The sequence below is a fragment of the Canis lupus genome, chromosome 12 (assembly GCF_048164855.1).
Source record: "Canis lupus baileyi chromosome 12, mCanLup2.hap1, whole genome shotgun sequence".
In the NCBI taxonomy this organism is placed as follows: domain Eukaryota; kingdom Metazoa; phylum Chordata; class Mammalia; order Carnivora; family Canidae; genus Canis; species Canis lupus.
The window spans coordinates 21,106,464-21,122,614 of record NC_132849.1 but is presented as its reverse complement, the minus strand read 5'-3'; the positions used below and the strand labels follow the sequence as shown (position 1 = coordinate 21,122,614).

Sequence of the window (16,151 nt, the reverse complement as noted above, 5' to 3'; positions counted from 1 at the left end):
TGAAAGTTCAGATGGGGGAGCTTTATCAACACATGTAAAGGTGGGCATCATGTTGCTCAGGTGGACACAGAAAACACGCCTATATATGCACCCTATGTTATGTCCTGAAGCTGTGCTCCTTCTAGTGCAGACTCTAATATTATAATGAAGCAGAGGTAACTGACAAGGGGGAGGGGTTATGAGCATGTTCTGAGAGTGGGGAGAAACTGGATGTGGTCTTGAGCTCTGTCTCATGTAAGGAAACAAGGCCTTGCTTGGTCCTAGTCTGGAACAACATCTGTTAACCTTGAGTCCAGGCTTCTGCAGAGACAGCTAGTGGATTTGTTAGTGTGGTCTGAAGAGAAACAATAGCTGATTAGGGAGAAACAGTTTGCTGGAAAAACAAGCTTTACATTTTCTGCTGGTTTTAACTTCATTAACCCTATGGGGCATGGTTTCAATTCTGCAAGAATAACTCAAGAATGTAAGTTAGGTCAATCTTTCCTTTTGAAACAGCACTGGGAGTCTCACCATTAATTTAGTGTCTCTGATTTGGCTAGGTTACTTCCTGGCCTGGCAGAGGCTACTGGGAGGGGGATGCACTCCCTTTGTTCCCTTAAAATCCTTAACTACTGAGGTTTTTGCATTTCTTTGTAATTGTAATACCTCCTGGAAAGTTCTGCAGGAAATGTTCAGAGGTGAAGTAGAGCCGGCAGGGAAGAGATCACTGAAAATTGCTGGGGACCTGAAATGCCTTCTTTTGTGTCCCACAAGCTCTGTTTCTTCTTTCCTTTTCTGGGGACCCCTAACTCTTTCCACTTACGATGTCAATTTAATCTGGAAGACAACGATATAAGGGACTTGGGTATTGGAAATTGAGAAGCACAGAGAAGAGAAGATCCCCAAGAGACTGGTCACCATAGCACACTGCAGAAATCACCCCCATAAGCCCAGAGAAGGTTGGCCTTTTAATTCTCTTGATACTTTCCCAGATCCCTATGATGACATGGGAGCTCCAGAGTGAAGACTATTGAGGTATAGGTTCATAGCTATGAGACAAATGAGTACTTCTGAAGTCTGAACTCATGAGAGTACAGTCCTTCACCAAATTGTAAGGTGCTCCCAATGCTTCCTTGGACATCCAGAGTCCTCATATTGACTTGCCTATCCAATTGTCCTCTTATTGGCTTGGCCCTTTCCATTCCCTGCCACCATGACTTGGATTTTTCTGCAGAATGTGACCTGGCCTCATAATGTAAGAATCCCCACATCTTATTCTCCCATGTTTCTGCTATTTGCAAATAGTTATCTAATCCATAAAACAAATTTGTTAAAAACTGTTAATGGTCCATTGATTTGTTCAACAAATATTGATGGGGCACTTTCCATGTGCCAGGCATTGAGTTAGGGACAAACAGGGCTAAGCAGGGCTAAGTAGAGGGCCATGGAAGCAGGCTCACAAAAGTCCCAAAAATGCTGAGGTGTAAAGAAACCTGAGATAAAGAAACAAGCCAGACCACCCTGGTCTAGGTGTGGGCTGGGAGGGTGTCTTTTTATGACGGTCATCTGTGACCAACAAAGAATAACCAGATCTCAAAGAAGAAGTAAGCCATTAAAGATGTTATCAATAGCCCTTACTCAATGGTGATATCAATAGATAATGTTAAAAGGATCTAGGTTCCCTGATTAGGCTTCCAATAAAAGACCAAGCCCTCTGTGGCAATCCTGTCGGGACCTTTCTCACTTCTGAGACCTTTCTCTGTATCTTTACTTAAAAAACTTCTGTCCCTTTACTCACTCTCCTGTGTTGGCAGGATTCATTCTTTGTTTCTGTGAGACAAGAACCAAGCTCTCTCGTATCAGCTTTATGCACTGGGATATGGCAATATCAGAAATAAATAAGAGCAAAACCACAAAATCTAGCATTTTCACAGAGCTTACATTCTAGTGGGGGGAAATACACGATTAGAGACAAACAAGGAAAAGGTGGAGAATAGGCAATGGTCCATACCATGAAGAAAAGTGTAAAATATGAAAAGGGTGGTAGAGAAGGGTTGTAATTACTGAGAATGAGACAGTTGAATGAAAAATTGAAGGACCCCAGGGAGCACACCATGCAGACACCTGCTGCACGAGGACACACAATTGCAAACTTTTTGGCAGGGGTGTCTGATATAGTGTAGGACTAGCAAGGGGGCCAGGATGGCAAGAAAAGAGTGATAAGGAGGCATTACAGAGCTCAGAGGCCTACAGTGGAGGGGCTTGGTGCTGGTCTTATAGGCCACTGTTAGGACTTTACCTGAGTTGAGATGAAAGGCATCGAAGGGTTTGAAGTGACATCTCAAATTTAGGTTTCAACAAGATCAATCATGATGCTGGGTGGGACTAAACAGAAAAGGGCAATGGTGGAAGCAGAGAAGAGCCAACACTGTATGTTGTTGCAACAGTTATCAGGTTAGAAATTATAAAATCCTAGACCAGATTGTTAGCAGTGGATGTTGTAGGAAGTCAGGACATCGTGGCTTTGTTTTGATGGCAGACTTGACAACATTTATTGTTAGGCTGGATTTGGGATGTGAGAGAAAGAGAGGGTTAACTTTGAAATTCACCTTTTTGGTTACTCACCAATTGGCTTGAGTAACTGAGAAGGTGAATTGCAAAGTTAACCTTCTTCCCTTTCCACCCACAGTTGTTAACAATTATGACCAAAAATATTGTGTCTTAGTTTTCCTCCCTCCATTCCTCCTTCCCTCTACCAGGCTTGTGAATGCAAGGAATTGATGCCACTGACATGTTCTAAACCTAGGTACAAGAGAAAGGCTTTTCCAACTGAGCTCTCTCTCTAAACCACCTTTTAAATGTGTCCAGAGTTCCACCAAGAGATTCATTTTTGGAGATTCTGAAAAGTTTGGTCTTTAGGACTTTCCCATAAAAATAGCTATGCCTTTGGAGAGAAAACTCTGATACTATTTTTCAAACAAATAAATTGACAAAATAGTTGTCTTATAGATTGGGTGGCCAGATTGAGTAAATATAAAAACATCCAGTTAAATTTGAGTTTCAGATATAGAATAATTTTTTTTAGAATGTCTAAAGTGTCACACTTTTGTTCACCTGAAATTCAAATTTAACTAGATCTCCCATATTCTATCTGATAGTCTATTTGTACTTGAAAATATGTGGAGTTGTTAAAATCTAGTCCAGGACAGAAGAAAGAACATAGAAAAGATGAGGAGAAGAGGGAGACACAGTTTTTTCCATTTCTCTCTTTACCCTGGATTTACTCCTCAAGCTTGGGTCTTTAACAGCCAGTGGTTTTAAAACTGTAATTTGCAACCACAAGAGATGGTCCTTGGAGGAAATAAACATGGAGAGATTTAAATAAAACTTATAGCCTTTGGAAATCACATTTTCAAAATGTAGCCAACTCTGTAATTAAGTTCCAAATTATTTGGTGCAGTTGGTTTGGCTAACAGATGGAATGGTATTTTTGTTCATCCTTCATCCCCTGAGTTAGTTTCCAGAAATCCTGAGTGGTGTGTTTCAAGATTATTGCCTGAGTGACAGTTACATGTGTCTAATAATTTACTAGAATCAATGGATTTCTTTAAATGAATGCAGTGAACTGTTATTTATATAGACATGAATAATACATTTATAAGGGGAAAAGAAGTTGGGAAATACTTTTCAAAATGATGTATTGCAGTAATGATAAGTAATTATATACCAACATACTACTTTCTGATAAGATGTAACCAGTGCTATTTCAAACAGTCTTTTTTCCAGTGGTCCTCTGTGATTCATATTACAGTGGAATCTGATCTGATTAGATTAGGTAGCCTTCTATCTACAAGGCAGAGAGCATTCACAAAAAGACTCTCTTATAGATCAGTCTTATATAAAACCTAGCCAGATGAGACCCTCCAAGCTTTAAAATGTTAATTTGATCCTTATATGGGATTTTCTCCTAGATATTTCATGTTTACTGTATACAACTGTGTTATGTACCACTCAAAACAACCCTCTGAGGTAGTTATTCCTTGCATCTTCATTTTATGAAGAAGGAAAGTGATACCTTGAGCATAAAAAAAACTTGCCCAATGTCTCATAATTTATGATTGGAAGACCCTTCTCATCGCTACATTATATGAATTGATTAAACTGCCTGGGGATATTTCCCAATGTCAGTGTAAACACACACACAGACACACACACATAGACCTCATCACTACTATTACCACTGCATACTCTACAAATATATTTCTCAATTTTACATGGGAAAAGAAGGAATAGAGAGAGGCTCCATTTCTTGCTATTAGATATAAACTCATTTCCCTACATTTATGCCTTCCCAAAATATTGAAACCTCTGCCATTCCACTAATAGCCAACTAGTCCATGTCTACTAAAAGGTCATCTCATATTTCAAGATAGACTAGGATGTTGAGAAACTGCATGTATGTAGGATTTTGTGTTTTGGTGGGGGAGGGGACTTTATATTTTCAAAGATTACTTTTCTTGGCAGGAGCTTCCAAATGCATTTCTTTGCCCTCCACTTAGCTACTCACTCTTATTCTCAAACTTCCAAAGTTTCATAAAACAACCATTTAAAAATACCAGGGTAGGTAGCATTTAATTATTGAATCCTTTGGTAAGCTGAAGTAACTGTTATGTAAGTATCTCTTCCATACTCTGTTTGACTTTTTCCATATTTTCTTAAGAACCTCCTCTCTGAAGCCTCAACCATGTTTATCTGATAGGCTATGTAAAGTTGTCTAAGACTGGAATTATCTGAGTTAAAAAGTTTACTACCCAAGAAAATGATAGTACTACCTCTGGTATGCTAATTCTTTTCAGACTCAAAAACTGTGATTTGATGAGACTGTTACACAAGTCAGGGCATTGTTACACTAAGAGCTCTATGAAGACATCAGCTAAACTACAGTCAAACTTTGTCCGAAAAATTTCTTCACTAAGAGAATGTGGTTTGGGTTTGAACCAGTTATTTTACATGCTATAAGTCCATAGTCCATTGCACATAAGGTGATCACTTCCTTGATGGACTAAGAGAGATCATTAAGCTCTGTACTCTACCAATGGCAAGGAAAGACTTGTAGTACTGGAAGAAATTTCTAAGTCTGCCCATTTCTATCTTCTTAGGCATAACTTTTTTTTTTAAGTTATGGAATATTGGAAAGAAATTAAAAACAAAACAAATACAAAACTACCACAGGATTTAATACAGTTTGGAGAGAGGGGAAAAAAAAAAGTAGCACCAACTTGGTTGCTCATAGGAGCTGGCAGGAAGCATAAATGAATGAAAAGGGCCAAGTGAACAATAGAAAAGGGTGGAGACTATGGCAAAATGCTTCCCCTCATCTGAAATAGTTCACCTTCATACTTAAATAAAAATTATGTTAGCCAAATAAACACACCTGGATTTGACCTGCTTACAGTCAGTTTTATAACCTCTGCTTTGTGGCCCCAATTCCAGCCATTCATTCACAACCCTAGATTTCTTAAGTCAGGATTTTTGCTAAGTTGATCAAAGCTGTCTTGGTTGCTGGCAAGTTTGACTCACATGAAGCTCATCGCACTTCTATGGAAATTCCAGGGGAATTCTGATTTTAAGTTGATAATTTATAAAGAATATTGTAATTGAACATTGTAATTAAAATACTTATAATAAATGAGTACGTATAAGAAGGGGTGGGAAAAACTACTCATCTATGCCACATAGCTTGATGAGAGAGAGCTTAGAATTTTCAAAGTAGAAGGACCATTTAATAGTCAGATTGTATGGTTCTATAAATAAACTTATTTCTGATATTGAAAAAAAGAAATTTCAAGTTGAAATTTGCTGGGCTTATGTATGATGGAAATAGACTACTTTATTTGTATGAATGATACAGAACAATACTAATTCTCTCAAGAAATATCTAAATTAGGGACGCCTGGGTGGCTCAGCAGTTTAGCGCCTGCCTTTGACCCAGGGTGCGATCCCAGAGTCCTGGGATCGAGTCCCACCTTGGGCTCCCTGCATGGAGCCTGCTTCTCCCTCTGCCTGTGTCTCTGCCTCTCTCTCTCTCTGTGTCTCTCATGAATAAATAAAATCTTTTTTTTTTTTAAAGAAATATCTAAATTATAGGAGCGGTGATAAAATTAAAATTCAGGTAGAATTTTAATATAAAAACTCAAGCTCCAACAGCAAACAAGATGATACAATCTAAGCCACTATTGTACATTACAGTCATAAAAACTTGCATGCTGTCTTTAGGAGACCACTATTTCTCTCACTGCTGCATGGAAATACATAGACCTCTCATTTGTGTATACTTTGCTACTTAAACATGTTCTAGAAAAGTCATAAATTTCATCAGATGCCTGCAGGCTAGTCAAGGAGCCCCCAGCATTTTCAACATCCAGACTGCCTGTGGGTGTGTTAATCACTTTCTGGCACTGGACTAGTATAGTGGTCACTGGTTTATACAAAAAAGTTGAAAAATGAATTTTTCTTTTTATTGTGATAGTCTAGCCTCCTAAGAGTTGTCATATGTATCCCATATCAATGATTCAGAGTACAATAAAATACACTTAATGGGACTGAACTAAATTAAATCTTCCTTCAATGATTTACAAGACAGTGTGGGATTATTCTTGAGAATATAAATTTTCACTATAGAGGAGCTGAGATGGTAGAGTACATGTAAGAAATTAGACCAAGTCTTGTCTTAGATTTGTCTTTCTAGATATTCGAATTTCAATTTTCTTGCCATGTTTCTCTAAATGGAAGATGTGGATGGTAATCAGAGGATTACTGAGTAAGAAACAATAAGGATTACTGAGTAAGAAGCAATAAGGAAGGCTGGAAAGAGTATGGTCTGTGAACTTGGGTAACATGGTTTTGTCACCTGTAAAATGGATATGGCATGTGTATATCAAATGAAACAAAAATAGATGCAGAACAGTTTTGCCAGTTTAAGAACACTACAAAAGGAAGCAGAGATCTCTCTAGAACTCTCTAGATTGCTTTCTGCACCTGTACATTGCTTTCCATTATGAGATGGTAAATTTGCTTTAAGACTGTGCCAGTCCGTGCTTGCATTTGGGGTTCAAGACTATGCGTGAAACTATGTCTGGCATGGGCACAGTCTTCAGGGCAGCAGCTGCCACTCCAACTCTTGGTATGGTACACGTTTCCAGAAATGCAAGAGCTGAGCTCTGTGGATTTACAGCTTCTGCAGACTCTGGCCTACTGCCTGTTTTGCAGAGCAGACCACAGCCACTTCAAAGCACAAGCAATTCCACATCTACCTGGCCTTCACAGGAAGTCCTAAGAGGGCCTGCTTTGGTAAATTCCTTCTGATCACAAAAGAAAACAAAGGATGAAGCAATCCTGCCCTCTCTCCTACTCCTCTCAGACTCTCACTGAAAAATCACCTTATTCAGCCTTCTGTTGGCTCCACTTTGGCATCCCTCCTGGCCCTCATTGCCTAGCCCTTACCTACTCATCCCTAAATTCTCTCCTTAAATGCACCTTTTTAAGGTTCCCCAGACTTACTCAATTCCCTTGTTTAGCACATACTGTCATTTTTAATTATGCATTTGGGTGGCAAGTTAATTTAATGTGTTTCCCTTGTTGACTGCAAGCTCCATGAGGGTGGGGACAGTATCTGTCTGCCCCTTCGTTAGAGCTTCAGATCCCAGCAGCGCCTCCAGTATGAGAGTGGTGCCAGGCAAAATCCAGTTAGGTTTTCAGTTAGGATACACGTCATGTAATGGGGTCCAAAATTTTGCTCCCTTTCAGCGTAAGCCAGATTTATTGCCACTCTTCTCAGTCCTTTCTTTCAATTTTCTGCCCCTCTTTCTACTCTCTACCTGCTGTATTTACCTCTGACTGCTGTTGATAGAGTTTACCATATTTGTTAAAGGTCTTCCCCTCCCTGCACTTCACATACTCTGAGAATTTGTGGGAAGGTGTTTTAAGAACAGTGAGAATGTGAGAAGGGAGAAAGAAGGGAGAGAGCGCCACCAGGAGGACCAGCTCATAAGTGTGAACGAAGACATGACCATAGTTCTCAGGAAATATTGTCCTGAGGTGGCATCCCTCAGGGGACTGGGAGCCAGACACTGCTCTTTCTCAGCTGGTTCCTCCTTGATCCACAGAACCCATAAAATGCTGTGGGTGACTTTTTCAATTCTCTCAGGGATGGTACATAAGTAACGCCATTTTAAGATTTATAAGAAAGAAGTTAATCTTTACATATTATGGACACCTCGTGGCCTTAAGGGCTTAACCTTCTTGCAGAATCCCACGTGAGAGAGAGATGCTACACAGGAGACAGTGCATCCAGAAGGGATTAGGAAAATGCTCTGTGCTGGGAACAGGTGGTAGGACCCAGGCACTGATCAAGAAGTTTGGCCTTTGGATCTCTCATTCTAGGTAAGTGGCTTACCCCTTGGTTCACTTTGCAGTCCAGTTCAACTCTGATGGATCCACAAGCAACTTCCTCCCATGAAATATAGTCAGAAAAGCAAAACAAAACAAAAAGGATATTTTTTAAAATACTGGGCATCAATTACTCTTTATTGATAGTGGTTCAGTGAGAAGAAGCTGACTGTCAGGCTAGCATAGGAAAATTCCTACTAGCTCCCTAGTGAAGAAGAAGGCACAGCAAAATGTGTAACAAACCACCAAGCTTGCAGCACACCTGAGGTGTAGCTCAGGAACCAAGGAAGCTTTGTAGGCGAAAAGCTGGCAAGACACAGGGACACAGCTGACAGTGGCCCACAGGCTTCTGAAGAGAGCCCCCCACACACACACCCTTAGCCACCTACCACCATCTGTGCTCCACATACGACTCAACCACGCTTGCCCACATAGGACTGTCAACCACGCTTGCCTGTGGGTGACGGCATCAGCCACTAGTTTTCTCTGTGTGTCCACCCACCCCCCTCACAGGGAGAATCCCCAGGCAAGAGGACCCTCTGGGAAGAGTGACAGGAAACATTAGTATGAGGGACTACAAGGCAATACATTCAGAGAAAAATAATACGCATCCTACTCCCAGGATGGAGAATTAGGAACGATGTAGGAAACAGCCTCATCTAGGCAAATCCCATGACTGAAGCAAATCCCATGACTGAAGCAATCCCAGCATCATCTACTCCAGTACTGTAATTCCTCAGATGGGGAAATGTGAGACTATACAAAGTCAAACAAGATCCAAGTCAGAATTAGAAACTATGGGTTTCTAATATGGTTGAAACCCATAGTTTCATAGAAACTCATAGTTTAACACACCTAGCTGGCCATCAGAATCAGCTGAAAGTAAGAAATACAAACATCTGGATTCCATCCTAGAGCTACTTAGTCTGAAGTTCCACAGCTGGGACAAGAGTCTTACCTTCTCAAAAGCTCCCAGGTGATTTGGCAGATTTGGGAAACTGTCTCTCAGCCTCCTCTCATCCCAGTTGTTATTTCTGTCCATAGACAATGATAAAGGAAGGTAACCAAGGTCTCCTCTTACTTCTAGAAGCTCACGCATTAGCTGAGGAGATGAGGCACATGTGGGAGATACGTGAGGACACACAGACTACCATATGATGAATGGATTGTAGAAGGGAGGTGTAGCAGCCATAAATCTACGCACAATAACCAGAGAAGGGGAGCTCAGTGTCATTTCTCAGGTTTGGGAAAGCTCTTAAGAACTGGATTCTGAGTCATTTACATTGAAATAGGTGAAGAAGGGAAGGGCTGGGTCATTTCTAAATGTCTCCTGAATCCTGGGCACTTTTCCATTCCCAAAGCTACTTTCACTGCCACCCCTTTGTCTTAATAGCTGAATTCCCTTGCTTTAGTTTTCACTCACACACCCCTAACTGATATCCCTTCTTTCAGAACTCCCTTCTCCCATCTATCCCTCAAATTGCTGCTGGAGAAATGTTTCACAAATACAAAGCTTTCACAGTATTCTTTTGCCAGAAACTCTTCCTAAATTCTTCCCATTTATAAATTAAGGTCTAAATGCCTTAAAAATGCTACCAAGACCCTTCTTAATTTAGGTTTTGGTTGTCTTTAACTTCATTTTCAATGCCGTCCTTTTTACACCTTGAGCTCCATCTTAAAAAAAAAAAAAAAAAAAAAAAAAAGTTGTCCCTCAAAGATACCACTATGTCTTTGCACATGCCTTTCTTCCATAAGGCATGCTCTCATCATACCTCTGTCCTCTCCTCTCAATTTCTACTTAGGAAATCAACACACATCCTTCAAGTTCTAGCTGAACTATCACTTCCAAATTAACAATATTACACTACCCCAGAGGTATTTTCAGTTTAATAGTTAGAAAAGTTAAAGAAACTGAACTCTAAACAATGAAATTCCAGGCATCAACCAATAATGAGGACACTGATGGGCATTCAAGCCACTGAAATCACAACTTCTAGACAAATGTCTCCTTTGTCAATGTATAAAGTCAAAATCAAATGGAAAAAGATGTGAATCTCAGTTCATGAAGCAACTTCTGATACATTTTTACCTAGAACAAAGGCAAACCACCTTCTTGTGAGATTGGTAAAGATACAAATATATTGTTGGGGCTGATATCCAAATCCAGATTAAATTTTTGGACTCATTTATGGAAATAAGCAACTGGGAAATGCAATTACTATTTGTAAATCATTTTGCTATAACCTTCTCCTCCAATATCGTTAAATAGCAAAATGCAACTGATGCTATTTTAGCTACGAGCAGAAGAAAATAAATCCTTGTAGCAACAAGCATCTGTCAAGGGATTTGACGTTCTCCAAAATACTCCTTGGTATTAAGCAAGCAATCTTTCACTTCTAAAAGGGATTCTCATTGATATGTATGAGCTAAGCACACTATTATTTATGGTTAAGTGCAAATTGATATGTTTAAGAAAAATGCAAAATTAAGAGACGTGTATATTAAAAGACCTAAGGTGGTAATTATGCATCCAGTGTGGATAATTTAAATATAGTGGCATTACAATATGCTTTCATAAACCTGCGGATGGCTCCAGAATGCAATAATGAATCGCTTTTAAGAGGTCTGCACACAAAATTACAAATAAGCAGAGTTGCTCTAGAGTGCATTCTGTGGCTGTGAAAAACATTTCAATAGAGAATACAGTGGAACAGTGGAACCACTATTAGGCTGGAGGTTAAAGAGTAGAGCTGTTCGGTACTGTTGGTAGAGTTTTCTGGGATGACAGAAATGTTCAACAACATTTCTGTAGCAGTTTCTTTAACAACCTAGTAGCCGTTAGCCACATCTACTTATCAAACACTTATGCTGTAGCTACAGTGATTGAAGAACTGAATTTTACATTTCATTTCATTTAAATTGTAAATTTAAATCTAGTCTCCTGGGACTACTGGATAGCATGTTGAAGACTAAACTTTAGGCTCAATCCTTCCTATGAAATTCACCACACACAAGCCTCTAACCCTTCCAGTTCTCAGTTTTTTTCATGTACAAAGTTGCTTTAACAAAATAATATCTAACATTCTGTGGATTTATAGATTTTTGATTCTTCCTGCCATACCCCCACATCAAGTGGAAACAGAAAACAAATAAAAATCAATAAGGACCTCCTACTGAGACCAAGAACCCGATTAAGCAATTATGCACCCTTGCTCCACCCCCAGTCAAAGAGTATCCTGAAATCAATTTCTAAGGAAACTTCTTTTCCGAGGTTATGTTAGATAATGCAAGTCTGGCACAGTGGAGTGGAGTTTTTGTTAGCTACTATTATGTTTGTTATTTTTAATTTGTGTCAGTTTTGTTGCTGTGGACAGAACAGGCAGTCTTCTTGTTGGGATTTGAAAACTTTGTAGATGGTCCTGATTTTTAGTTCTTCAGAGTGAATCTTGAAGGTTTGAGCTGAGTTGAGGACATGCTGATAACATGTCCTCAACAAGACAAGATAACAACAAGAGAGCAGGTATGACACTGATATTTCTATCCAGTTGATTAAGACACTGCTAACTCTACATGTTAAACCATCCAGAGGCCTCCCTCACAAAGAACGAAGCCACCCAAAGCAATGAGACATGTGATGAGTATGTGTAGATGTGGGGAAAAGGTAGAGAGAGGTCGGAAGACCACACTCTAGGCCCGAGTAGCTCACACCGAACAGCCACATAGGCAAGTCTCAGACAGTCAAGATTGAGTGAAGAAGCGCCAGACATAAGCACACTTCCACCCATCAGTTCCGTTTTTATGAAATTTCCATTAGGAAACACTGCAAAACTTGTATGGGATATATATACACAAAGTTGTGTATAACACAAGCAGTATTATAATCATCGAAGGCCTGGAAACTATCCATATGCCAACAATAGGGAACTGATTAGTGGTTAATCTACAGAGCACAATTCAGCCAATACAATTTATATTTAGGAAGAATAAAAAATGAAATATTCTTAAAATTTACTCTATACTTAGTGTAAAATAAATGGAAATATGTACTGAGGAATAGGATATCTCTCTATCTCTGTCTCTGTATATATTCTAAAGCTAGAGAATATAATTAAAAAAACATTAAATCATTCATGTTCCTATCACTTGGAGAGTACCACTATTAATGTATCTACTTATTCATAGATACATATGCATTTTTTAATTACCATGTATTTATAATTAAAGAAAAGTTATAAATCCTATTTTTAAAGCACCTTTTAAAATGTTGATGCTCCAATGCATTAACAGAATAGCAAGCAGTTAGCTTAGAAGATGTCACCATATTATGTACAGTTCATTAGTTATGTGTAATAACATGTCTCAGGGAACCATAAAAGGGTTAATATTAATAGTCTTTCTAAAACACCCTATTTAGGCATAGGGAGAAAAATTGAGCTCATTTGATGATAGATACATACTAATAAATGGCTATAAATATTCATCAACATCTATTGCCTTTGGTTTTATGTAAACCATAAATATAATTTCCAAATGGCTATGAGCAATCACTATTTATTCGCCCTAAGAAAAAGCAATGACTAATACACTGATCTCTTTATAGCACTGGAGTTAGCTGCTACAGTATTAAAATTATTATCTTTAACCATATTACCAGCAAAGGTCCCCAACCACCTGGACACTACGGGTGAAACCCATTTCAGGGACTTTTTTTTTTTTTTTTTTTAATCTTGGCCATTTAAATGAGCCAATATCCGCCTCTCCTACTACACAGAAATAGCTCATGATAGCTACAAACTGGTGTTAAAAAATATATTAGGAAGTGGTTGAGAGCACGCAAACTGCTCTGTAATGAAGTCATTAAACTGGGTGAAGCTAATTTCTGAGGTACATTCTAACCTACAACCTAAGCCAGCACGCAGAAGCCAATAAACTTTTATGGGGTTCTGTAACCAAGCCATTCCTAGGAGTTAAATTACCAAAGCCCATTATAAGGTAAGTTTGACCAGCAAAACCTGAACTGACATTTGCAGTGTACACACAAAAATAATACCAGCAAATGGACATCTAAATTTTCTGCTAACTCTATAGGTACATGTGTCATCTAAAGAGAGCCATATTTACGTGTGAACTGAGAGGCAAATACTGCATTCTGCTTAGAACAATTAACATAAAGTCAAAGCAATTCAAACAAGGTTTGGAAATCAGACACTGCAAATGTTCAGAATGGTGCACAGTCTGACTGCAGCCATGGTGCTACCAGGCACACGGTAGGCCACCAGTTAGCATCACAAGAGTAGACGCAACATCTCTCCTTAAACAGTTGGTCCTCAGCACTTGCATTAGGCCATAAGATAACAAATGTCACCTAAACATTTTGGAAGGGATGCCTGAAGGGACATCAGGAAAAGATGCAACTCAAAGGTGAACTGTGTCTTTATTTTATTTTTTTTAAGATTTTGTTTATTATTTATGAGAGACAGACAGAGAGAGAGGTGCAGAGACACAGGCAGAGGGAGAAGCAGGCTCCATGCAGGGAGCCCGACGTGGGACTCGATCCCGGGTCTCTAGGATCACGTCCTGGGCTGAAGGTGGCACTAAACCGCTGAGCTACCCGGGCTGCCCTGAACTGTGTCTTTAAATGCTTAATTTAGCCACCCATTAAGTGAAGACTTCTTTCTCAACCAATGGGGTTCCCACTAAGCAGATAAAATGGAGTTTATCAATTATGATGTAGGCTGACTCTGCTTTTTGCAGTTCTCTACCACTTGACTTAGTGCCTCTCCTTCTCTGAGAACCTCATAATAATTTCCCAACCTCTGGTCTATCTCTGAATCTTGGTTTCCTTGATGTACTCCATTGGCATATGTGAGTGAGGTCACAGCTACAACTTTAAGATGCCATCCTTTGCCATCCTGCCAAAGAAGTAAAGTTTCTTCATTAACCGATATAGCTTCTGCTTTGTGCAAACACCTACCAGGAATCATAGGACTAGGAAAGACCTAACAATGTCAGCCAATCCATTCTAGAGCCTCCAAGCAAAGCCAGAGCCCCAGATACCACTAAATGAGATATCTTTGGATTGAAGAGTCCATGAAAAACAGTGCCCCCAGTTCCAGGAACAATTTCTACAAAATGTATGCTGACTGCTGACCCTCCATAATTTTCCCCCATTGTCACATTAACAGAGTCATAGCAATCCTTCAGATAGTTGTTTTCTATTATTATTAATTGCAACATCCTTGTGAAATAGCATAGTGTGATCATTAAGGGTGTGGGCTTAGGAGGGTGCCAAGATTTCAATACTGGCTCTGTCAGAGAATTGGAAGACTAGGAAAAATTTTAACTATTGGAAGTCTTTATAATGTGGGATAATAATGCAATAATAATAGTACTGAGCCCATTGGGTTTCTATGAAGTTTAAAAGAAATAAAATGTGAGAAAAGTACTCAACATAGTACCTGGAATATACTAAGGGCTCAAAAGCTGGCAATTATTACTATTCATATTGGCCACATATTGATACTATGGTCCAGGATTATAGAATAGGCCTTTTTATTTTCAAGTCATATTCCTAACCATGATCTGATGTAATGTTCTGATCAGCTTGGTGATTTAGCCATGAGAAATGCTAGTAAAGAGAAACTAGTAAACCCTTTGTCCATTGTTACACAGTAACTTTGTGGAGGAATGAAGCCTGAAACCCCCATCTACATCAGAGCTTTAATCCCTCTTTCTGCCACCCAATGCTGAAAAGAAGTGAAGTTTAAAAAGTAGATTATATGTGGGGCACCTGGGTGGCTCAGTCTGTTAAGCTTTCCACTTCTGATTTCAGCTCGGGTCGTGATCTCCAGGTTGTGGGATCAAGCCCTGCATTGGGATCTGCACTCAGCAAGTCTGCCTCTCTCCCCCTCTCTCCCTCCCCTCTCCCCTCTAATGCTCTCTCTTTCTCTCTCAAATAAATAAATAAATAAATAAATAAATAAATAAATATTTTTTAAAAACGTAGATTATATATTTAAATGAAACAAAATCATACTAAAGGAATGGTTTCAATATGTCTCAAGAACAACCTGTGGGACTCAGAGGAAACCAATGAGTGGATTAAGCTTTCTGGGAAAGGAGTGGAACCGGGCACTTAGGAGGGCACTGAAGTACCTTTCTGGGGCGGGAAGCCCATGAGAAAGGCATGTCCAGGATGGGAGGTCACTGAGAAGAGTGCAGAGTAGTTCACTTCCTGAGACAGCCCCTGTGATCTCCCTTAGCATCATCTATCATCAGAGGCTGGGCAAGTCTCCTGGGAAGAGCCAACGTACTGCAGGAGGTTTGCCTGTACAGGTGTCAGAGCCATGGTTATTCCATGTGTCCCATCTCCCTTTCTCCCTGGGGCTGGGCTTGCATCTTCTGAAAACCTGACATTCAGTGAGCAGTGGAATAAATGGGGCCAATGTTAGGGAGGATGTCTGAGTAGGGAAACGTACCAAAATGGGCCAGTCCAATCTACATAATGCTACTCATAGCAGTTACTGAGTATCCATACATTGCCAGGCACAGTAATCAGGGAGGAGTCAGGGTTCTTGCCTGGGTGGAGAGGGTCTAATTAGGGCCAGGAGCCCGGCACACCTGCAACTGCTATCAGATATCCTAATGCAGCACAAAGGCCAAGATGGGGTTTCAGAAGCCCTAAATCCACCCAGTTCTGACACTGACACTCATAATGCTGCTAA

General features: G+C 39.7%; 1 protein-coding gene across 8 annotated transcripts in view; it reads right to left on the bottom strand.

Moving 5' to 3' along the window:
- Positions 1-16,151, bottom strand: part of CTNNA2 (catenin alpha 2) — a 1,079,777-nt gene that overhangs the window by 381,359 nt on the left and 682,267 nt on the right. The window contains exon 1 of one of the 8 annotated variants that reach the window (XM_072769998.1): positions 9,386-9,484. The exons of the other annotated variants lie outside the window; for them this stretch is intronic. Coding sequence (XP_072626099.1) covers positions 9,386-9,469 — 84 coding nt within the window. The 5' untranslated portion in view covers positions 9,470-9,484. Of the gene's footprint in view, positions 1-9,385; positions 9,485-16,151 lie in introns of those variants that run through there. 8 annotated transcript variants of the gene reach the window in all.